At 51.9% G+C, this 23,075-nt stretch overlaps 1 protein-coding gene across 1 annotated transcript in view; it reads left to right on the top strand.

Annotated features, from left to right (window-relative positions):
• Positions 1-23,075, top strand: part of bms1 (BMS1 ribosome biogenesis factor) — a 122,426-nt gene that overhangs the window by 76,632 nt on the left and 22,719 nt on the right. The window contains exons 15-19 of the mRNA XM_038782908.1: positions 3,777-3,953; positions 5,563-5,751; positions 7,288-7,468; positions 11,969-12,027; positions 13,513-13,635. Of these exons, the coding sequence (XP_038638836.1) occupies positions 3,777-3,953; positions 5,563-5,751; positions 7,288-7,468; positions 11,969-12,027; positions 13,513-13,635 (729 nt within the window). The remainder of the gene's footprint in view (positions 1-3,776; positions 3,954-5,562; positions 5,752-7,287; positions 7,469-11,968; positions 12,028-13,512; positions 13,636-23,075) is intronic.

The following is a 23,075-nucleotide window of genomic DNA, read 5'->3' on the forward strand; positions in this document are numbered from 1 at the left end:
GGTTTGTAAAAGGCAGGTCATGCCTAACTAATTTAGTGGAATTTTTTGAGGACATTACCAGTGCAGTAGATAACGGGGAGCCGATGGATGTGGTATATCTGGATTTCCAGAAAGCCTTTGACAAGGTGCCACACAAAAGGTTGCTGCATAAGATAAAGATGCATGGCATTAAGGGTAAAGTAGTAGCATGGATAGAGGATTGGTTAATTAATAGAAAGCAAAGAGTTGGGATAAATGGGTGTTTCTCTGGTTGGCAATCAGTAGCTAGTGGTGTCCCTCAGGGATCCGTGTTGGGCCCACAATTGTTCACAATTTACATAGATGATTTGGAGTTGGGGACCAAGGGCAATGTGTCCCAAGTTTGCAGATGACACTAAGATGAGTGGTAAAGCGAAAAGTGCAGAGGATACTGGAAGTCTGCAGAGGGATTTGGATAGGTTAAGTGAATGGGCTCGGGTCTGGCAGATGGAATACAATGTTGACAAATGTGAGGTTATCCATTTTGGTAGGAATAACAGCAAACGGGATTATTATTTAAACAATAAAATATTAAAGCATGCCGCTGTTCAGAGAGACTTGGGTGTGCTAGTGCATGAGCCACAGAAGGTTGGTTTACAAGTGCAACAGGTGATTAAGAAGGCAAATGGAATTTTGTCCTTCATTGCTAGAGGGATGGAGTTTAAGACTAGGGAGGTTATGTTGCAATTGTATAAGGTGTTAGTGCGGCCACACCTGGAGTATTGTGTTCAGTTTTGGTCTCCTTACTTGAGAAAGGACGTACTGGCACTGGAGGGTGTGCAGAGGAGATTCACTAGGTTAATCCCAGAGCTGAAGGGATTGGATTATGAGGAGAGGTTGAGTAGACTGGGACTGTACTCGTTGGAATTTAGAAGGATGAGATGGGATCTTATAGAAACATTTAAAATTATGAAGGGAATAGATAGGATAGATGCGGGCAGGTTGTTTCCACTGGCGGGTGACAGCAGAACTAGGGGACATAGCCTCAAAATAAGGGGAAGTAGATTTAGGACTGAGTTTAGGAGGAACTTCTTCACCCAAAGGGTTGTGAATCTATGGAATTCCTTGCCCAGTGAAGCAGTTGAGGCTCCTTCATTACATGTTTTTAAGGTAAAGATAGATAGTTTTTTGAAGAATAAAGGGATTAAGGGTTATGGTGTTCGGGCCGGAAAGTGGAGCTGAGTCCACAAAAGATCAGCCATGATCTAATTGAATGGCGGAGCAGGCTTGAGGGGCCAGATGGCCTACTCCTGCTCCTAGTTCTTATGTTCTTATGTTCTTAACCCCTGATCCCCCATTAATCAAGACCTAGGTATCTATGTTTGAGAGACACTCAGTGAATTGGCCTCCACAGCCTTCTGCAGCAAAGAGTTCCACAGATTCACCACCCTCTGGCTGAAGAAATTCCTCCTCATCTCTGTTTAAAAGGATTGTCCCTTTAGTCTGAGATTGTGTCCTGTGGTTCTAGTTTGTCCTACAAGTGGAAAAATGCTCTCCACGTCCACTCTATCCAGGCCTCGCAATATCCTGTAAGATTCAATAAGATCCCCCCTCATCCTTCTAAACTCCAACCAGTACAGACCCAGAGACCTGAACCGTTCCTCTTACGACAAGTTCTTCATTCCAGGGATCATTCTTGTGAACTCTTCTGGACCCTATTCAAGGCCAACATATCCTTCCTTAGATACAGGGCCCAAAACTGCTCACGATGCTCCAAATGGGGACTGACCAGAGCCTTATATAGCCTCAGAATTACATCCCTGCTCTTGTATTCTAGCCCTCCCGACATGATTACTAACATTTACTCTGTTGTAACCCTAATCTTCCATAATCTGGAAGACCTGTTTGTGGTTACCCATCATCATCATCCCACTTCCTCCTGGTTTCCCTACAACTGTAAGCTCACGTTCTACGTAATGAGCTTGTCCTCAAACTACAGAATTCTCCAGCTGTTTGATATATTTTCCTTACTTTTGTGATTTATGTATTTTTTTGCCTAATTCGATAACAAGGGTGTTTTCGACTAGAATTGTCCCTCGATGAGCAAAGGAGGCACTTAGATATGTTTTCATCAATCAGGCCACTATAACATAAATATTTTCTAGCAAGTGACTGCTAGGAGCAGACACAATGGTCGAATGGCCTCTTTTTGTGCTGTAAAACTCCGACTCTGTGACTGACTGAGCTCCACCAGTGGATTATGTAACTGCATGGTGTGCCAATGGACCTCTGCTTTTCTGGGCAACATAATATTAGTAGATGTCAGCTGACCATTTAGCCTCAGTGCCCTGTGAGGGTGGGGCGACAAAGAACAAAGAAAAGTACAGCACAGGAACAGGCCCTTCGGCCCTCCAAGCCTGCGCTGACCACGCTGCCCGTCTAACCTAAAACCGTCTACACTTCCGGAGTCCGTATCCCTCTATTCCCATCCTATTCATGTATTTGTCAAGACTCCCCTGAAACGCCACTATTGTCCCTGCTTCCACCACCTCCTCCGGCAGCGAGTTCAAGGCACCCACTACCCTCTGTGTAAAAAAACCTCCCTTACACATCTCCTCTAAACTTTGCCCCTCGCACCTTAAACCTAAGCCCCCGTGTAATTGACTCTTCCAACCTGGAAAAAGTCTCTGACTATCCACTCTGTCTATGCCCCTCATAATTTTGTAAGCCTCTATCAGGTCGCCCCTCAACCTCCGTCGTTCCAGTGAGAACAAACCGAGTTTATCCAACTGCTCCAACATAGCTAATGCCCTCCATACCAGGCAACATCCTGGTAACCCTCTTCTGCCCCCCCGTAAAGCCTCCACATCCTTCTGGTAGTGCGGTGACCAGAATTGAACACTATACTCCCAAGACTGGCCTAACTAAGGTTCTATACAGCTGCAACATGACTTGCCAATTCTTATACTCAATGCCCCGGCCAATGAAGGCAAGCATGCCGCATGCCTTCTTGACTACCTTCTCCACCTGCGTTGCCCCTTTCAGTGACCTGTGGACCTGTACACCAAGATCCCTCTGCCTGTCAATACTCTTAAGGGTTCTGCCATTTACTGTATATTTCTATCTGTATTAGACCTTCGAAAATGCATCACCTCACATTTGTCCGGATTAAACTCCATCTGCCATCTCTCCACCCAAGTCTTTAATCGATCTATATCCTGCTGTATCCTCTGACGGTCCTCATCGCTATCCGCAATTCCACCAACCTTTGTGTCATCTGCAAACTTATTAATCAGACCAGTTACATTTTCCTCCAAATCATTTATATATACTACGGACAGCAACGGTCCCAGCACTGATCCCTGCGGAACACCACTAGTCACAGCCCTCCAATCAGTAAAGCACCCTTCCATTGCTACTCTCTGTCTTCTCTGACCTAGCCAGTTCTGTATCCATCTTGGCAGCTCACCTCTGATCCCATGTGACTTTGCCTTCTGTACCAGTCTGCCATGAGGCAGAATATCTGATGCATTTGACTTAACTCTGCTGCAAGGTATCCAGATGAATGGCTATTATCTGAGAATAGGTTTGGGCTCAGCTTTCACGTCCAGCGAGGTGAGTCACCCACAAACTATAACTTGCTGGAGTCAGCTGCTGGAGTGGAACCATTTCCCAGGAATCAAGGCGGGAATTAGTCAAAACATCCCAAGCCTCAGAACTTGATGATAGGAACGGCAGAATTGGAAACATTTTATTGTGTATTATAACATTAGGATGTGGACATTAACTTAAAAACTGAAGGTGAAATTGTCTGTCAGGGAGGTGAAGAAGATGACGCAGGTACTGGTGATCCCAGAGGCACAGAGGAGGATGAGGAACAGACCAAACGGTTGGACAAAAAGCGGAAATTGAAGGAAATGTTTGATGCGGAATACGATGATGGTGAAGGAACCTACTTCCACGATCTTAAGGAAGAGATGCAGAAACAGGCACAGGTAGGCATCAACAGTCACAGGCCTTTAGTTCTGCGTAATGCTGGTGACACGAATAAAGAATGGTCAGATATCCTCATTCTCAGACATTCAGAGGTTATATCTGTGCTCTACTTCTCCATTTGCTTTTGTTGACTGCTCACCTTCAGTTTTTCTTCCACTATTGTTTAACGTTGCTTCTCATTGTTCACTGAGCTCTTTCCTTATTTTCGGAATGTGGAATTTGAACTGGTGCAGTTGTGAGACTGAGTTCACACGTTGTAAGTAAAATGCAATGTTATTGATAAGCTGTATGTGTTTGTAGAGGGATTCCTGGTGCTTTTCCTTTTGCTGCACAATGCTGCAAGAAATCGCTACGAGAGGAAAATACTGCCGATCCTGCAAATCTGAAATAAAAACAGAGAATGCTGTAAATTTTCAGGTCGGGCAGCATCTGTGGAGAGAAACTGAGTTAACATTTCAGTTCGACAACTTGTCATCAGTTCTGACTCTGACTTGAGAGATTAACTCTCCACAGACGCTGCCTGACCTGCTGAGTATTGACAGCATTTTCCGTTTTTACTATAATCTGATTGTCTCCCACCTAAACCACGTGTGTGCTGTCCACCCGTGCGCGCTGTCCACCCGTGCGCGCTGTCCACCCGTGCGCGCTGTCCACCCGTGCGCGCTGTCCACCCGTGCGCGCTGTCCACCCGTGCGCGCTGTCCACCCGTGCGCGCTGTCCACCCGTGCGCGCTGTCCACCCGTGCGCGCTGTCCACCCGTGCGCGCTGTCCACCCGTGCGCGCTGTCCACCCGTGCGCGCTGTCCACCCGTGCGCGCTCTCCGCCCGTGCGCGCTGTCCGCCCGTGCGCGCTGTCCGCCCGTGCGCGCTGTCCGCCCGTGCGCGCTCTCCGCCCGTGCGCGCTGTCCGCCCGTGCGCGCTGTCCGCCCGTGCGCGCTGTCCGCCCGTGCGCGCTGTCCGCCCGTGCGCGCTCTCCGCCCGTGCGCGCTCTCCGCCCGTGCGCGCTCTCCGCCCGTGCGCGCTCTCCGCCCGTGCGCGCTGTCCGCCCGTGCGCGCTGTCCGCCCGTGCGCGCTGTCCGCCCGTGCGCGCTCTCCGCCCGTGCGCGCTGTCCGCCCGTGCGCGCGCTCCGCCCGTGCGCGCTGTCCGCCCGTGCGCGCTCTCCGCCCGTGCGCGCTCTCCGCCCGTGCGCGCTCTCCGCCCGTGCGCGCTCTCCGCCCGTGCGCGCTCTCCACCCGTGCGCGCTCTCCACCCGTGCGCGCTCTCCACCCGTGCGCGCTCTCCGCCCGTGCGCGCTCTCCACCCGTGCGCGCTCTCCACCCGTGCGCGCTCTCCACCCGTGCGCGCTCTCCGCCCGTGCGCGCTCTCCGCCCGTGCGCGCTGTCCGCCCGTGCGCGCGCTCCGCCCGTGCGCGCTCTCCGCCCGTGCGCGCTCTCCGCCCGTGCGCGCTCTCCGCCCGTGCGCGCTCTCCACCCGTGCGCGCTCTCCGCCCGTGCGCGCTCTCCACCCGTGCGCGCTCTCCACCCGTGCGCGCTCTCCACCCGTGCGCGCTCTCTGGTGAATCAGCCCTCCTGATTTCTTTTTTCAAACATGGTTTTCCCTTTCTAACAGCTGAATCGAGCTGAATTTGATGACCAAGATGATGAGATACGAGTTCAGTATGAAGGTTTTCGACCTGGAATGTACATCCGTGTTGAGATTGACAATGTGCCCTTTGAGTTTGTGGCAAATTTTGACTCCTGCTATCCATTGATTCTCGGTGGCTTGGGAAATAGCGAAGGGAATATTGGATACCTACAGGTAATAACCACCAATAACAGCATTTTGCATTTAATAATGAATAATCTTTATTATTGTCACAGTAGGCTTACGTTAACACTGCAATTAAGTTACTGTGAGAAGCCCCTCATCGCCACATTCGGGTGTTCGGGTACACAGAGGGAGAATTCAGAATGTCCAATTCACCACACATCTTTCAGGACTTGTGGGAGGAAACCGGAGCACCCGGAGGAAACCCACGCAGACACGGGGAGAACGTGCAGACTCCGCACAGACAGTGACCCAAGTCGGGAACCGAACCTGGGACCCTGGAGCTGTGAAGCAACAGTGATAACCACTGTGCTACCACCCCGCAAATATCATCAATATTATACACCATATTAAAAAATATATATTCTGTCATGTGAGAGTGCCTTTAAGAATTGGATGTTTAAGAAATTACCTTTAAGAAATGAAGCTGATCATATTACTGAAGTGATGTCACGGGGTGGGGTGGGGGGGGGGGGGCGAGCTGAGCTCACTTCTGCTTTTTGGGAGTTTTAGTTTCAGTTTGAAGAAAGCTTGGGTGTGGCTGTGAGCTGCATTGCTGGTGATATCTGCCATGAAGGACTACCTCCTAATCCTTTGGATCTGTTTGAAGGATTTGTTCAGTCCTTTGGATGTGTAAAGGAACAGTTTGCAGGATTAGGTAGTGTTAGAACATAGAACAGTACAGTACAGCACAGAACAGGCCCTTCGGCCCTCGATGTTGTGCCGAGCCATGATCACCCTACGCAAACCCACGTATCCACCCTATACCCGCAACCCAATAACCCCTCCCCTTAACCTTACTTTTTAGGACACTACGGGCAATTTAACATGGCCAATCCACCTAACCCGCACATCTTTGGACTGTATTATTGTATTATTTTCGGGGTTATCTTTGAAGTAAGGGGTGTTAAGAGATCCAATGTTTATTTAAAAGGTTAATTTGAGTTCATGGAATAAACATTGTTTTGTTTGAAAAACCACGTGCCCATAATTGTAATACCACACCTGGGGAACAAGCCGTGTGCTTCAAAAGCAACAATCCATTAAAGGTGGGGGTTGGTTCAACTCCATGATACATTTTGGGGTTCTGAAAACGCCTCTCCCATAACAATTCCAAAAGAATTTGGTTCCCTGCTGCTACTGAAGGGACTGTGGGTACGAGCTTGTGAAGATTGAGCGTGGCTGCTGCTTGTGTTTGACTTTGGAGGCCAGGTGTGGGGATGGTCACCTGACACCAAACAGCAACCAACCTGTCTGACTTTCCTGTTCCCCGGCCCAGGTGTGTCACAGCCAAATGCTCCGGAGATAGAATCTAATATCTTGCTGCAATCTGTGACGCAGACCCTCAACGGTTGAATATGTTATATTTAACATCTGTTGAGAGGAGTTGTATTTGTGAGAATGAGTACACATGCACAATATGATTTGAGAATGTGCAAAGCTGCAATGGTACTGGGACGGTCCAATTGAAAGAATCATTGTAACCGCCGTCCTCTAATATCTCATTTTGTTTCCCGACTGAACCAGATGCGTTTGAAGAAGCACAGATGGCACAAGAAGATTTTGAAGACCAGAGACCCTCTGGTCTTCTCCCTCGGCTGGAGGCGGTTTCAGACCATCCCTTTGTATTACATTGAAGATCACAACGGGCGCCACAGACTGCTCAAGTATACACCCGAGCACATGCATTGTTCTGCTACAATCTGGGGTAAGACACGTCACACTTCTCCCTCTTTTTTTAATAAATAATTTTTATTGAAATTTTTACAAAATACAAAATATAAACATCTTAACTCTATTAACGTACAACCGCGGTAACACCCCATAAACAATGCCCCCCAGCTTCAAGAGCAACTTCAAACAAAAGGAAGAAACAAAAACAAAGAAAAAGAGAAAAGAAAAAAAAACAGAGAGAGATAGCACCCTCCACAAACCCATGTGCACAGGTCCCCCCCCCCCCGGCCCGGGTTGCTGCTGCTGTCGGCCTGTTTCCCTACCGTTCCGCCAGGAAGTCCAGGAAAGGCTGCCACCGCCTGAAAAACCCTTGTACTGATCCCCTCAGGACAAATTTCACCCTCTCCAATTTAATGAACCCCGCCATATCCGAGATCCAGGCCTCCACGCTTGGGGGCCTAGTATCCTTCCATTGGAGCAAGATCCTCCGCCGGGCTACTAGGGACGCAAAGGCCAGGACCCCGGCCTCTATCGCCTCCTGCACTCCCGGCTCCACTGCAACCCCAAAAGTGGCGAGTCCCCAGCCTGGCTCGACCCTGGATCCCACCACCCTTGACACCCTTCCAAATGAGCCCCCCATTTCTCCCCTGTGCCGTCTCCATTGCCCCCAAATTTTGAGGGTAGCCGCCACCACCGGACTCGTGGTATACCTCGTTGGAGGGAGCAGCAACGGCGCCGTTACTAGCGCTTCCAGGCTCGTGCCCACACAAGACGCCGCCTCCATCCTCTTCCACGCTGCCCCCTCCTCATCCATTACCCACTTACGCACCATCGCTGGCCACCCAGTAGTACCCACAGAGGTTGGGCAACGCCAGCCCCCCCCTATCCATGCCACGTTCCAGGAACACTCTTCGAACCCTTGGAGTCCCATGCGTCCACACAAAACCCGTGATACTGCTGTTGACCCTCCTGAAAAAGGCCTTTGGGATAAAGATGGGGGAGGCACTGGAACAAGAACAAAAACCTCGGGAGCACCGTCATCTTAACGGACTGCACCCTCCCCGCCAGTGACAGTGGTAACATATCCCACCTCTTAAACTCCTCCTCCATCTGCTCCACCAACCTTGTGAGGTTGAGCTTGTGCAGGGCCCCCCAACTCCCAGCCACCTGGACCCCATGGTACCTGAAGCTCTTCCCTGCCTGCTTCAGTGGGAGCCTACCAATCCCCTCCTCTTGATCCCCCGGATGCACCACAAACAACTTGCTCGTGCCCAGGTTCAGCTTATACCCCGAGAAACCCCCGAATTCACTAAGAATCCTCATCACCTCCGGCATCCCCCCCACCAGGTCCGCCACATACAGCAGCAGGTCGTCCGCGTACAGTGACACTCGATGCTCCTCCCCACCCCCGCACCATGCCCCTCCAGTTCCCTGACTCCCTCAATGCCATGGCCAGGGGCTCAATTGCCAACGCGAAGAGCAAGGGGGACAGGGGACACCCCTGTCTCGTCCCCCGATGCAGCCGAAAGTACTCCGACCTCCTCCTATTCGTGGCTACACTTGCCATCGGGGCCTCGTAGAGCAGCCTCACCCACCGGATAAACCCCTCCCCAAACCCAAACCTCTCCAACACCTCCCACAAGTACTCCCACTCCACCCTATCGAAGGCCTTCTCCGCGTCCAACGCCACCACTATCTCCGCCTCCCCTTCCACCGCCGGCATCATAATGACATTGAGGAGTCTTCGCACATTTGTGTTCAGCTGCCTTCCCTTCACAAACCCCGTCTGGTCCTCATGTATGACCCCCGGCACACAATCCTCTATTCTAGTGGCCAGGATCTTTGCCAGCAGCTTGGCATCGGCGTTCAGCAACAAAATCGGCCTATATGATTCACACTGCAGAGGGTCCTTGTCCCGCTTCAGGATCAAGGAAATCAGCGCCCGCGACATAGTTGGGGGCAAAGCCCCCCCCTCCCATGCCTCGTTAAAGGTCCGAACCAACAGGGGGCCCAACAGGTCCAAATACTTTTTATAAAATTCCGCCGGAAACCCGTCCGGCCCCGGCGCCTTCCCCGACTGCATGCTCCCTATCCCTTTGACAACCTCCTCCAACTCGATCGGTGCCCCTAATCCCTCCACCCGCTCCTCTTCCACCCTCGGGAAACGCAACCTGTCCAGGAAGCGCCCCATTCCACCCTCCTCCACCGGGGGCTCAGAGCGGTACAGTTCCCCATAAAAGTCCCTGAAGACCCCATTGACCTCTACCCTCCTCCGCACCACCTTCCCAGCGCTATCCCTCACTCCCCCAATCTCCCTGGCCGCGTCTCACTGGTGCGCCAGCATCCTGCTCGCCTTCTCCCCATGTTCATACACCTTTCCTCCACTGGGCTTCTGCCTTTCTGGTCGTCAGTAGGTCAAATCTGGCCTGTAGGCTACGCCTCTCCCCCAGCAATCCCTCCTCCGGGGCCTCCGCATATCTCCTATCCACCTGCACCATCTCCCCTATCAGTCTTTCCCTTTCCCTCTGCTCCCCCCTCTCCCTATGCCCACTTCTCCCTCTCATCGCACAAAGAAATTAGAGCATTACACTGTCCTTTAGGTAGATGTTGAATTCTTCCAGAATTATTCTTAGCTTCCATGTTTACTACTTTTCCTTTCTCGACCTGGTAATTTCTAACCCTAGGATTTCCTTCACTGAGAATATTACTGCTTCGCCTTCCTCTACTGGAAGTTAGGTGAATCTTCCAGTTTCATTTCAATTCCTCATGAACTTGATCTTTTCGATCTGCGCTTGAGCTCCCCCTTGCATTCTAGTGTGGTGAACCATAGAAATGTTCAGACTCTCACAGCTTTCTCTCTCTCAGACCTTGGAAGACTAACCCATCTGTAACAATCGGTGATATTTAGGGAGGCGGTGATATTGTCGCTGGATTAGTAATGCAGAGACCCAGGATAATGATCTGGGAACCCGGGTTTGAATCCCGGCAGGTGGTGGTTTAAACTCAATAAAATATCTTGAATTAAGAGTCTAATGATGACCATGTCGATTGTCGTTAAATCCCATCCTATTCACTGATGTCCTTTTGGGGAGGAGATCTGCCGACTTTACCTGGTCTGGCCTACATGTGACTCCAGACCCAAAGCAATGTGGTTGACTCTGAAATAGCCTAGTAAGTCACTCAGTTGTATTCAACCGCTACGAAACCGGACGGACCACTCGGCATCAAACCAGACACTGGAAAAGACAATGGCAAACCCAGCCTATCGACCCTGCAAAATCCTCCGTACTAACATCAGGGAGCTTGTGCAAAAGTTGGGAGGGCTGTCTAATTCCCTTCCTAACAGCACAGTGGGTGTGCCTACACCTCGAGGACTGCAGTGGTTTAAGAAGACAGCTCACCACCACCTTCTGAAGGGCAACTAGGGATGGGCAATAAATGCTGGCCTAACCAGCGACCCCCACATCCCGTAAATGAATTTTAAAGAACATTAATTTTAAAAAAGGAAGCCTGTAACCTGATAACACAATGGCCTGAACCCATCCCACTGAGAAGCCCTTCACAATGGCAATATGGATCCCATGGGCCTTGTATTCATGTGGATTAACCATTGTTGAGACCTCCTCTATCTTGAAAGTAAGTGGACAGTTTAACACCGATTGCAACCAACATTCGCAGCACTTTTCTGGGACTTTAGAGATTCGCAGTCCACCATTCGGCTGCTGTCATTGTCTCCAAGAATAAACATCTTGTACCTTCTTCCCAGTAAATCAGTTTGGGGTCCTTTAACCTCTAAACCAGGCTTATTGTCAGACAGCCTTCACAGCAAATCACATGACCCCTCATTATTTTACCTGACACGACTCAGTCACAAAGTACGACAAATGTTATCATGGTAAGAGAGCTCACTGCTCAGACAGTGCCAGTGGTATCAGTGCCTCACTGACATGAGCTTGCCTGATCTAGGAGGAATCTATTGTGATGATCAGAAGTGGAATCTGCATTTTAGCCGCTCTTCCCCTTTGACCTGGAGTGTAATTGCACCGTCTGAGTTGCTGCTGCGGGAGTTCACCTGATTGAACGGTTGATTAAAGCTGACACTTTGCAAGAAAAAGAGCAATGAACCTTTAGCCCCCTTGAGACAGGCTTTGCACAGCCCATCGCCAAAAGCAGCTAGTTCTGTCCACAGAAGATATTAGGGTCAGAGTCGGGCATTCAGCATTCCGAGACTGCTCTGCCACGAGATACAATCAAGGCTGACCTACCTACTCATAACCATAGGTGTTTACATTTTATAGACCTTTCTGTTCAGCGTTCGGTGGTGCAGCGTGAGTAAATCATATTTGAAGAACTTGGATCAAACGTGGCGTTTACGCTGACATCAGATGACCTCATTGGCACTTTCAAATCATTCCCATAATGACAGTCATGGCGTTCCCGTTGGAGCCTCCGTTGTAATTCAGCAAATCCTGTCATGTTTTCAGTCAGAGTTTTTGAGTTTTGTATAACATTACCTTTTCCTTCCCCATTGCAGGCCCAATTACTCCACAAGGTACAGGCTTTTTCGCTATTTCGCCCGTGGCTGGTACTTCGGTAAGTTTTTGCAGATGGGGACTTCTGCCAGCTTAAATCTACTCAGCAGGCAGTGGTTCGATAGTCTCGCTGTCCCAGGGGTCTGAAGCCGTCCTCCTCCATCACTTTCTACACTGTCTCCCTGTTTCTGTGACTCTGTTTCTGCCCACTCATATACGGCACTGAGAGACATCCAGAGATTTCCCACTTCTGAGATCCCGTTCTTTCATTTTTTTCTCAAGCCCCTGAAACTCTGTCTTTTGGCTCTTATTCCCACAGCGAATGATTGGGGTCTGGAATGCACTGCCTGCAAATGTGGTCGAGGCATTCAAGAGGGCATTCGATGATTGTTTAAATAGAAGCAATGTGCAAGGGCGTAGGGAATGGCACTAAGTCATAATGCTGACCTGAGAGCTGGTGATGGGCCGAATTGCCTCCTGTGTTGTAACAATTCTGTGATTCAGCTCCTTGTCTATTGCATTGGTTTCCGACGTGGCCCACACCTCCTGACTGTTAAGTAATGGGTTAAGAGACATTCCAATTAGTTGTCTCATTTATGTTAAGCATCCAATAATTGACACTGATTATGTAAAGGGGCTTCAGGTGGCCCTTGGGTCAGGTGATGTGATGTTAGAGTTTTGTGCAAAGTCGGTTGAAGGAAATTAAAGGTGTTTTGTGGAAAAGCAGCAGAACCGTTGACTCTTTATATAACAGCAGCTAAACGTCTAACACTGACTGTTCTTCTCCTTCCCCTTACAACATTCTTGGGCAGGTCGGTAGCATAGTGGTTAGCACAGTTGCTTCATGACTCGAGGGGCCCAGGGTCGATTCCCGGCTTGGGTCACTGTCTGTGCGGAGTCTGCACGTTCTCCCCGTGTGTGCGTGGGTTCCCTCCGGGTACTCCGGTTTCCTCCCACAGTCCAAAGATGTGCGGGTTAGGTGGATTGGCCATGCTAAATTGCCCTTAGTGTCCAAAAAAAAATGTTAGGTGGGGGTTACGGGGATTGGGTAGATATGTGGACTTCACTAGGGTGCTCTTTGTAAGGGCCGGTGCAGACGATGGGCCAAATGGCCTCCTGCACTGTAAATTCTATGATTCCATGAATCTACTCCTCAGTGACGGCCCTTCTTTCTTACATCTTCATCCTAGATAAGGGCGGCATGGTGGCACAGCAGTTAGCATTGTTGCCTCACAGCGGCAGGGACCCGGGTTCCATTCCAGCCTTTGGTGACTGTCTTGTGGAGTTTGTGCTTCCTTTCCGTGTCTGCGTGGGTTTCCTCCAGGTGCTCTGGTCTTTGTGCAGTTGGGTGGGTTGGACACGCTAAATTGCCCCTTAGTGTCGAAACATGTGCAGGGTCGGTAGGTTACAGGGAGAGGGCGGAGGAATGGGTCTTGGTGGGGTGCTCCTTTGGAGGGCAGGTGCGCGCTCGATGGGCCGAATGGCCTCCTGCATTATAGGGATTCAGTTGAGTTCTTGAGGCTAACTGTCGGCTTTATTTTTGCAGAAAGATTTCAGGATCGCGGCGACAGGCGTGGTGCTGGACCTCGATAAATCTGTAACAATCGTAAAAAAACTCAAATTGGTGGGGTTCCCATTCAAGATTTACAAGAACACAGCCTTCATAAAGGTGATCAGCTTCTTTACTGCTGCCAACATCCCCTGTCTAACGTTCTATTTCTCCTCTGCCTTATCTCTCTTTTCCTCCCCACTATCCTTCCCTCTCTCCATTTCCATTGGAAAAACTTAACCAAGTTTATCTCTCTCCATTTTACCTGTGTTGACTTTCTATTAATGACTGCTCTTACAAGGGACAAATAGTTTTGACATAGATTATAATTTCTAGAAGTTTCCCCTGATGTTTGGCTGACTCATGTGCAGGTACTGAATTGACTTCTTTCTTTTTTGAATGAGAGGACAACCTAACATCAAAGGCTGGACAGGATGGGTTTATTTCCACTGGATGAGAAATCGGCTGAGTGACAGAAAACCACGATTGTGAGAAATAATTATTGTTAGATTGGAGGACGGTTTGTAGTGGAGTTTCCCAGGGGTCAGCGTTGGTGCCCTTGCTCTTCCTGATCTATGTTAATGACCTCAACTGTGGTGTTCATGTTTTCAAAATTTGCGAATGATATGATTGCAAGCATAGTCAAATCTGAAGATTATAGTCTTGAACTACGCCTCTGGGGCTTCTGCTGTTTTGAGCCCTCAATATAGACAAAGAAGAACAAAGAACATTACAGCAGAGGAACAGGCCCTTCAGCCCACCGAGCCTGTACCGATCCGTATTCCTTATTTAAACCTACTACTTATCACCCAAACAGTCTGTGTCCCTCCATTCCCCGCCCATTCATGTGTCTATCAAGATACATGTTAAAAGCTATTGTGCCCACCTCCACTGGCAACGCGTTCCAGGCACCCACCGCCCTCTGCGTGAAAAACTTTCCCTGAACATCTCACCTTGAACCTGTGCCCCCTGTAATTGACTCTTCCACCCTGGGAAAAAGCTTCTGACTATCCACCCTGTCCATACCTCTCATAATTTTGTAGACCTCAATCAGGTCGCCCCTCAGCCTCCGTCTTTCCAACGAAAACAATCCGACTTTATTCAACCTCTCTTTGTAGCTGACACACTCCAGACCAGGCAACATCCTGGTAATCCTTCTTTGCACTCTCTCCAAAGCATCCATGTCCTTCTGGTAGTGTGGCGACCAGAACTGCACGCAATATTCCAAATGTGGCCGGACTAAAGTTTTGTACAACGGTAGCATGACCTGCCTTGTACTCAATGCCCCAGCCGATGAAGGTAAGCATGCGGTATGCCTTCTTGACCACCTTCTCCATCTGCATTGCCACTTTCATGGATCTATGGACCTGAATGTCCAGATCCCTCTGTATGTCAATGCTCCTAAGGGTTCTGCCATTTACTGTATAATTTGCACTTGAATTTGATCTCCCAAAATGCATCACCTCGCATTTGTTCGGATTGAATTCCATAAGCTTCCCTCTTTTCCCTTATCCAATGCTGTTTTTCCTTCAATATCCAGGGTTCTCTGCATTTATTGGTCCCACCCTTTTTCCTGATTGGAACATGTTGGCCCTCTACTCTCCCTATTTCCTTGAATGTGTCCCACTGCTCTGTCACAGATTTACCTACAAGTGTTTGCTCCCAGCCAACTCTGACCAAATCTTATTCAAATCCGCCTTCCCCCACTTTGGAACTTTGATCTCAGGCCCATCCTTATCCTTTTCTATCACAATCTTGAATCTAATAATCTAATGGAGTTATGATCACTGTCTGCAAAATGCTTTTCTCTCCTCCTCCTCTCTCTCCACCCCCCCCCCCCCCCCCCACCACCACCACCACCACCACCACTGATACTTCAACCAGTGGCTTAAAAGGTTCTCCTGGATGTGTTTTAAGAATTCATCTCCTCCTAAATCATTCACACTCTGACTATCCCCAAGTTAATATCGGGGAAGTTAAAATCCCCACTGTCACTACTCTATTACTTTTACACTTCTCTGAAATTTGCCTACAGATCTGCTCTTCTTTCTCCCAGACCGTTCGGGGCCTACAGAACACTCCCAGAAATGTGATTAGTTCATTTTTGGTTTTTAAGTTCTACCCCAATGGCTTCAGTTGCCTTCTAAAATGTCATCCCTCATTATTGCTGTAATTGATTGCTTGACCAAAATTGCGACAGCTCCTCCTCTTTTACCTCCTTCCCCATCTCGCCTGAAGATCCTGTATCCCGGAATATTGAGCTGCCAATCCTGCCCCACTCTCAGCCATGTCTCAGTGACAGCAATGACATCATACCCCATGTTTTAATTTGTGCCCTCAACTCATCTGCCTTGTTTGTCAGACTTCTTGCTTTAAAATAAATACCGTCCAATCTTCCCAAACCCCTTTGTGATTTAACTGGTCTTGCTGACTCACTTGTTGTCTCTTCTAATTCAGCTGTGCATCTATCCCTGCTGAACCTTCCCTTAGGATCCCAGTCCCTTGTTGAGTTAGTTTAAACCTTCCCCAACTAGCAAACCTTTCTGTAAGGACACTGGTCCTATTTCGGTTCGGGTGCAAAGCGCCCGCCTTGTACAGGTCCCATCTTCCTCCCAAATGGTCCCAATATCCCAGAAATCTAAAGCCCTCCTCCTGCACCATCTCTCCAGCCACACATTCATCTGGACCAACCTCCGATTTCTTTACTCACTAGCACGTGGCACCGGAAGTCATCCAGAGATTACTACCTTCAGGGTCAGTTTTTAAAATCTACATCCTAGCTCCCTAACTTTGTCGTGGATTTAGGTTACTCCGGACCTGATAATACTCTATTACTAACCTATGCCCGAGGTTAACCTATTAAAAGAGAGAAACCTGTTTCCTGCCAAGACTCAGAATGGATCTCACGGAGGGAGAATGCTTTTCCGGGTCTCAGACAGTTAAACAGGATCTCAGTTACTTTCTATAGGGAGAGTTCAGATTCGTCACTCATAACTAAAGCAATACCTCTTGAGGTGGTGGGTCCTATTGCCTACTTAGGCTTCCTAAATGAGTGTCTAGGAGATCAACCTCGAGATTAATTTTCACACAGTATGATTTTAATTAAAGTATCTTTATTGTGAAAACACTACCAATAGATAATACTGAATTGCAGAGTTAAAGTATAAGTGGACTAAACAGTCCTTCTAGTTATCTACTAACATACTAACTTCTCTCAATCGAATGAGATATCTAAACATGGAAAAATCCTTAAAGCATTGGCAGCACGGTAGCATTGTGGATAGCACAACTGCTTCACAGCTCCAGGGTTCCAGGTTTGATTCCGGCTTGGGTCACTGTCTGTGCGGAGTCTGCACATCCTCCCCGTGTGTGCGTGGGTTTCCTCCGGGTGCTCCAGTTTCCTCCCACAGTCCAAAGATGTGCAGGTTAGGTGGATTGGCCATGATAAATTGTCCTTAGTGTCCAAAATTGCCCTTGGTGTTGGGCGGGGCTACTGGGTTATGGGGATAGGGTGGCAGTGTTGACCGTGGGTAGGGTGCTCTTTCCAAGAGCCGGTGCAGACTCGATGGGCCGAATGGCCTCCTTCTGCACTGTAAATTCTATGAAATCTCTATTAGTTTCGTAATACATCTATAAGACGTTATACAAAACCATACTTACAACAGGTTTTGTCCGACGAGACAAGCTTCCTAAGAACAGAACTGACTCTCGCCCTAAAAGGGGGGTCATGGTCAGAGAGAGAGATACTTCTGCTAAAATCCCCTCTCTTTATATACATTAAACTTGCTTATCGGTTCAGGAAGGCATTTATTACCTTGGCATTTATTGTTGGTTAATTACCTATAGCCAAATGGCTAATTGGATGTACTATCACTGATAGATCTTTTAATGGTTGTAGTGTCTGTGTGATTGTCAGGAATCCTAAGATATATTGGTAAGGGAGGCACTGGTTGGTGCCTGCCTCTTGTCAGGGTGACATTCTCTCCAGATATCAAAGCAGACACTTTTGTGAAGGTGTTATCCTAAGTGTCCAAAGGTATAGTTTGAGAAAGATTTGTGTATCTATTTATCTGGGCAATTCCCTGTCCTTATATTTTGAATACTTCTCAGAAGGGGAGTTGTCTCAAAGGATTTATGGTCTATCAAAGAAGAGCCTTTAATTGTTTGATACTAATGAGTCCTTGGAACCAACTTGGAGTCTCCTATCTGAACTTTAGCTGGAGTGGTTTTATTCCATCTTGAATTAGAATGCTGTTTGTATTACTGCCTTATTTTTAATCCGAATTCTGCGGTGAACGTGATATCCATCACAACTTCTGCTTGCAGAACCGCGTTCCTTTTTCTGCCTGTATCGTTGGTACCAATGTGTACCACAATATGGGTCTGTGCTCCCCCTTCAGGATGCCCTGCAGCCGTTCAGTGATGTCCCTGGCACCAGGGAGGTAACACACCATTCTGGAGTCTCTTTTGCAGCCACAGAAATGCCTGTCTGTTCCCCTTACAATCGAATCCCGGACCCACAATAGCCCTGACATTCTCTCTCCACCCCTCTTGTGCAGCAGACCCACCCATGGTGCCATGAAGTTGGCTGCCATTGCTTTCCCCTACAGTTTCCCCAACAGTACCCAAAACGGTCTATCTGTTAGAAAGGGGGATGGTCAAGGGAGACTCCTGCACTACCTGCCTTCCTCTACTATCCCTGGTGGTCACTCCGCCCTTCCTGCCTGTTCACTCCTCACCTGCGGTGTGACCACCTCACAAGGTGTTATCCACGACCTGCTCGCGGATGCTCCACAGTGAATCCACCCTCGGCTCCAGCTCCCAAACGTGGTTAGCCACTAGCTGCAGTTGGACATACTTCCAGCACATGTGGTCACCAGGGACAACTCGAGCTTCTGTGATTTGCTACACAGCACAGGAGGAGCCAATCACGGGTGCGAATCTCCTGCCATGACTACCCTTAAACCCTTAATTACTCCTTATTTACCAAAGACTAAGCTATATAAGAATACTATTTACTTACCTCCCTTACGCCAATTTCACACCCCTATATTTACCTATATCACTTTATTATACTGACCCTATCTTTCACTTATTTGTGTTTTTTCATAGAATTTGCAGTGCAGAAGGAGGCCATTCAGCCCATCGAGTCTGCACCGGCTCTTGGAAAGAGCACCCTACCCAAGGTCAACACCTCTACCCTATCCCCAGTAACCCCACCCAACACTAAGGGCAATTTTGGACACTAAGGGCAATTATCACGGCCAATCCACCTAACCTGCACATCTTTGGACTGTGGGAGGAAACCGGAGCACCCGGAGAAAACCCACGCACACACGGGGAGGATGTGCAGACTCCGCACAGACAGTGACCCAAGCCGGAATTGAACCTGGGACCCTGGAGCTGTGAAGCGATTGTGCTATCCACAATGCTACCGTGCTGCCCTTTCTCAGTTAATCCCATCCTCTAAAAATAAACAGTTTTTAAACTCACTATTGCTTCACTGTGACACTCACAGCAAAGTCAATGAGAACAGGAATCTGACCTTGGTATTTATAGAACTCTGCTTCCCTCTGCTCCTGCCCGGACTGAGACTGAGCTCCGCTCCTGCCCAGACTGCAGGTAGCATTGTGGATAGCACAAATGCTTCACAGCTCCAGGGTCCCAGGTTCGATTCCGGCTTGGGTCACTGTCTGTGCGGAGTCTGCACATCCTCCCCGTGTGTGCGTGGGTTTCCTCCGGTTTCCTCCCACAGTCCAAAGATGTGCAGGTTAGGTGGATTGGCCATGGTAAATTGCCCTTAGTGTCCAAAATTGCCCTTAGTGTTGGGTGGGGTTATGGGGATAGGGTGGAGTTGTTGACCTTGGGTAGGGTGCTCTTTCCAAGAGCAGGTGCAGACTCGATGGGCCGAATGGCCTCCTTCTGCACTGTAAATTCTATGACAGACCGAGACTGAGCTCCACTCCTGCCGGGACTGAGACTGAGCTCCGCTCCTGCCGGGACTGAGACTGAGCTCCGCTCCCGCCGGGACTGAGACTGAGCTCCGCTCCTGCCGGGACTGAGACTGAGCTCCGCTCCTGCCGGGACTGAGACTGAGCTCCGCTCCTGCCGGGACTGAGACTGAGCTCCGCTCCTGCCGGGACTGAGACTGAGCTCCGCTCCTGCCGGGACTGAGACTGAGCTCCGCTCCTGCCGGGACTGAGACTGAGCTCCGCTCCTGCCGGGACTGAGACTGAGCTCCGCTCCTGCCGGGACTGAGACTGAGCTCCGCTCCTGCCGGGACTGAGACTGAGCTCCGCTCCTGCCGGGACTGAGACTGAGCTCCGCTCCTGCCGGGACTGAGACTGAGCTCCGCTCCTGCCGGGACTGAGACTGAGCTCCGCTCCTGCCGGGACTGAGACTGAGCTCCGCTCCTGCCGGGACTGAGACTGAGCTCCGCTCCTGCCGGGACTGAGACTGAGCTCCGCTCCCGCCGGGACTCAGACTGAGCTCCGCTCCCGCCGGGACTGAGACTGAGCTCCGCTCCCGCCGGGACTGAGACTGAGCTCCGCTCCTGCCGGGACTGAGACTGAGCTCCGCTCCTGCCGGGACTGAGACTGAGCTCCGCTCCTGCCGGGACTGAGACTGAGCTCCGCTCCTGCCGGGACTGAGACTGAGCTCCGCTCCTGCCGGGACTGAGACTGAGCTCCGCTCCTGCCGGGACTGAGACTGAGCTCCGCTCCTGCCGGGACTGAGACTGAGCTCCGCTCCTGCCGGGACTGAGACTGAGCTCCGCTCCTGCCGGGACTGAGACTGAGCTCCGCTCCTGCCGGGACTGAGACTGAGCTCCGCTCCTGCCGGGACTGAGACTGAGCTCCGCTCCTGCCGGGACTGAGACTGAGCTCCGCTCCTGCCGGGACTGAGACTGAGCTCCGCTCCTGCCGGGACTGAGACTGAGCTCCGCTCCTGCCGGGACTGAGACTGAGCTCCGCTCCTGCCGGGACTGAGACTGAGCTCCGCTCCTGCCGGGACTGAGACTGAGCTCCGCTCCTGCCGGGACTGAGACTGAGACTGAGCTCCGCTCCTGCCGGGACTGAGACTGAGACTGAGCTCCGCTCCTGCCGGGACTGAGACTGAGCTCCGCTCCTGCCGGGACTCAGACTGAGCTCCGCTCCTGCCGGGACTCAGACTGAGCTCCGCTCCTGCCGGGACTCAGACTGAGCTCCGCTCCTGCCGGGACTGAGACTGAGCTCCGCTCCTGCCGGGACTGAGACTGAGCTCCGCTCCTGCCGGGACTGAGACTGAGCTCCGCTCCTGCCGGGACTGAGACTGAGCTCCGCTCCTGCCGGGGCTGAGACTGAGCTCCGCTCCTGCCGGGACTGAGACTGAGCTCCGCTCCTGCCGGGACTGAGACTGAGCTCCGCTCCTGCCGGGACTGAGACTGAGCTCCGCTCCTGCCGGGACTGAGACTGAGCTCCGCTCCTGCCGGGACTGAGACTGAGCTCCGCTCCTGCCGGGACTGAGACTGAGCTCCGCTCCTGCCGGGACTCAGACTGAGCTCCGCTCCTGCCGGGACTCAGACTGAGCTCCGCTCCTGCCGGGACTCAGACTGAGCTCCGCTCCTGCCGGGACTGAGACTGAGCTCCGCTCCTGCCGGGACTCAGACTGAGCTCCGCTCCTGCCGGGACTCAGACTGAGCTCCGCTCCTGCCGGGACTCAGACTGAGCTCCGCTCCTGCCGGGACTCAGACTGAGCTCCGCTCCTGCCGGGACTCAGACTGAGCTCCGCTCCTGCCGGGACTCAGACTGAGCTCCGCTCCTGCCGGGACTGAGACTGAGCTCCGCTCCTGCCGGGACTGAGACTGAGCTCCGCTCCTGCCGGGACTGAGACTGAGCTCCGCTCCTGCCCGGGCTGAGACTGAGCTCCGCTCCTGCCGGGACTGAGACTGAGCTCCGCTCCTGCCGGGACTGAGACTGAGCTCCGCTCCTGCCGGGACTGAGACTGAGCTCCGCTCCTGCCGGGACTGAGACTGAGCTCCGCTCCTGCCGGGACTGAGACTGAGCTCCGCTCCTGCCGGGACTGAGACTGAGCTCCGCTCCTGCCGGGACTGAGACTGAGCTCCGCTCCTGCCGGGACTGAGACTGAGCTCCGCTCCTGCCGGGACTGAGACTGAGCTCCGCTCCTGCCGGGACTGAGACTGAGCTCCGCTCCTGCCGGGACTGAGACTGAGCTCCGCTCCTGCCGGGACTGAGACTGAGCTCCGCTCCTGCCGGGACTGAGACTGAGCTCCGCTCCTGCCGGGACTGAGACTGAGCTCCGCTCCTGCCGGGACTGAGACTGAGCTCCGCTCCTGCCGGGACTGAGACTGAGCTCCGCTCCTGCCGGGACTGAGACTGAGCTCCGCTCCTGCCGGGACTGAGACTGAGCTCCGCTCCTGCCGGGACTGAGACTGAGCTCCGCTCCTGCCGGGACTGAGACTGAGCTCCGCTCCCGCCGGGACTCAGACTGAGCTCCGCTCCCGCCGGGACTGAGACTGAGCTCCGCTCCTGCCGGGACTGAGACTGAGCTCCGCTCCTGCCGGGACTGAGACTGAGCTCCGCTCCTGCCGGGACTGAGCTCCGCTCCTGCCGGGACTGAGACTGAGCTCCGCTCCTGCCGGGACTGAGACTGAGCTCCGCTCCTGCCGGGACTGAGACTGAGCTCCGCTCCTGCCGGGACTGAGACTGAGCTCCGCTCCTGCCGGGACTGAGACTGAGCTCCGCTCCTGCCGGGACTGAGACTGAGCTCCGCTCCTGCCGGGACTGAGACTGAGCTCCGCTCCTGCCGGGACTGAGACTGAGCTCCGCTCCTGCCGGGACTGAGACTGAGCTCCGCTCCTGCCGGGACTGAGACTGAGCTCCGCTCCTGCCGGGACTGAGACTGAGCTCCGCTCCTGCCGGGACTGAGACTGAGCTCCGCTCCTGCCGGGACTGAGACTGAGCTCCGCTCCTGCCGGGACTGAGACTGAGCTCCGCTCCTGCCGGGACTGAGACTGAGCTCCGCTCCTGCCGGGACTGAGACTGAGCTCCGCTCCTGCCGGGACTGAGACTGAGCTCCGCTCCTGCCGGGACTGAGACTGAGCTCCGCTCCTGCCGGGACTGAGACTGAGACTGAGCTCCGCTCCTGCCGGGACTGAGACTGAGACTGAGCTCCGCTCCTGCCGGGACTGAGACTGAGACTGAGCTCCGCTCCTGCCGGGACTGAGACTGAGACTGAGCTCCGCTCCTGCCGGGACTGAGACTGAGCTCCGCTCCTGCCGGGACTGAGACTGAGCTCCGCTCCTGCCGGGACTCAGACTGAGCTCCGCTCCTGCCGGGACTCAGACTGAGCTCCGCTCCTGCCGGGACTGAGACTGAGCTCCGCTCCTGCCGGGACTGAGACTGAGCTCCGCTCCTGCCGGGACTGAGACTGAGCTCCGCTCCTGCCGGGACTGAGACTGAGCTCCGCTCCTGCCGGGACTGAGACTGAGCTCCGCTCCTGCCGGGACTGAGACTGAGCTCCGCTCCTGCCGGGACTGAGACTGAGCTCCGCTCCTGCCGGGA

This window comes from Scyliorhinus canicula, chromosome 22 (genome assembly GCF_902713615.1).
Source record: "Scyliorhinus canicula chromosome 22, sScyCan1.1, whole genome shotgun sequence".
Classification (NCBI taxonomy): domain Eukaryota; kingdom Metazoa; phylum Chordata; class Chondrichthyes; order Carcharhiniformes; family Scyliorhinidae; genus Scyliorhinus; species Scyliorhinus canicula.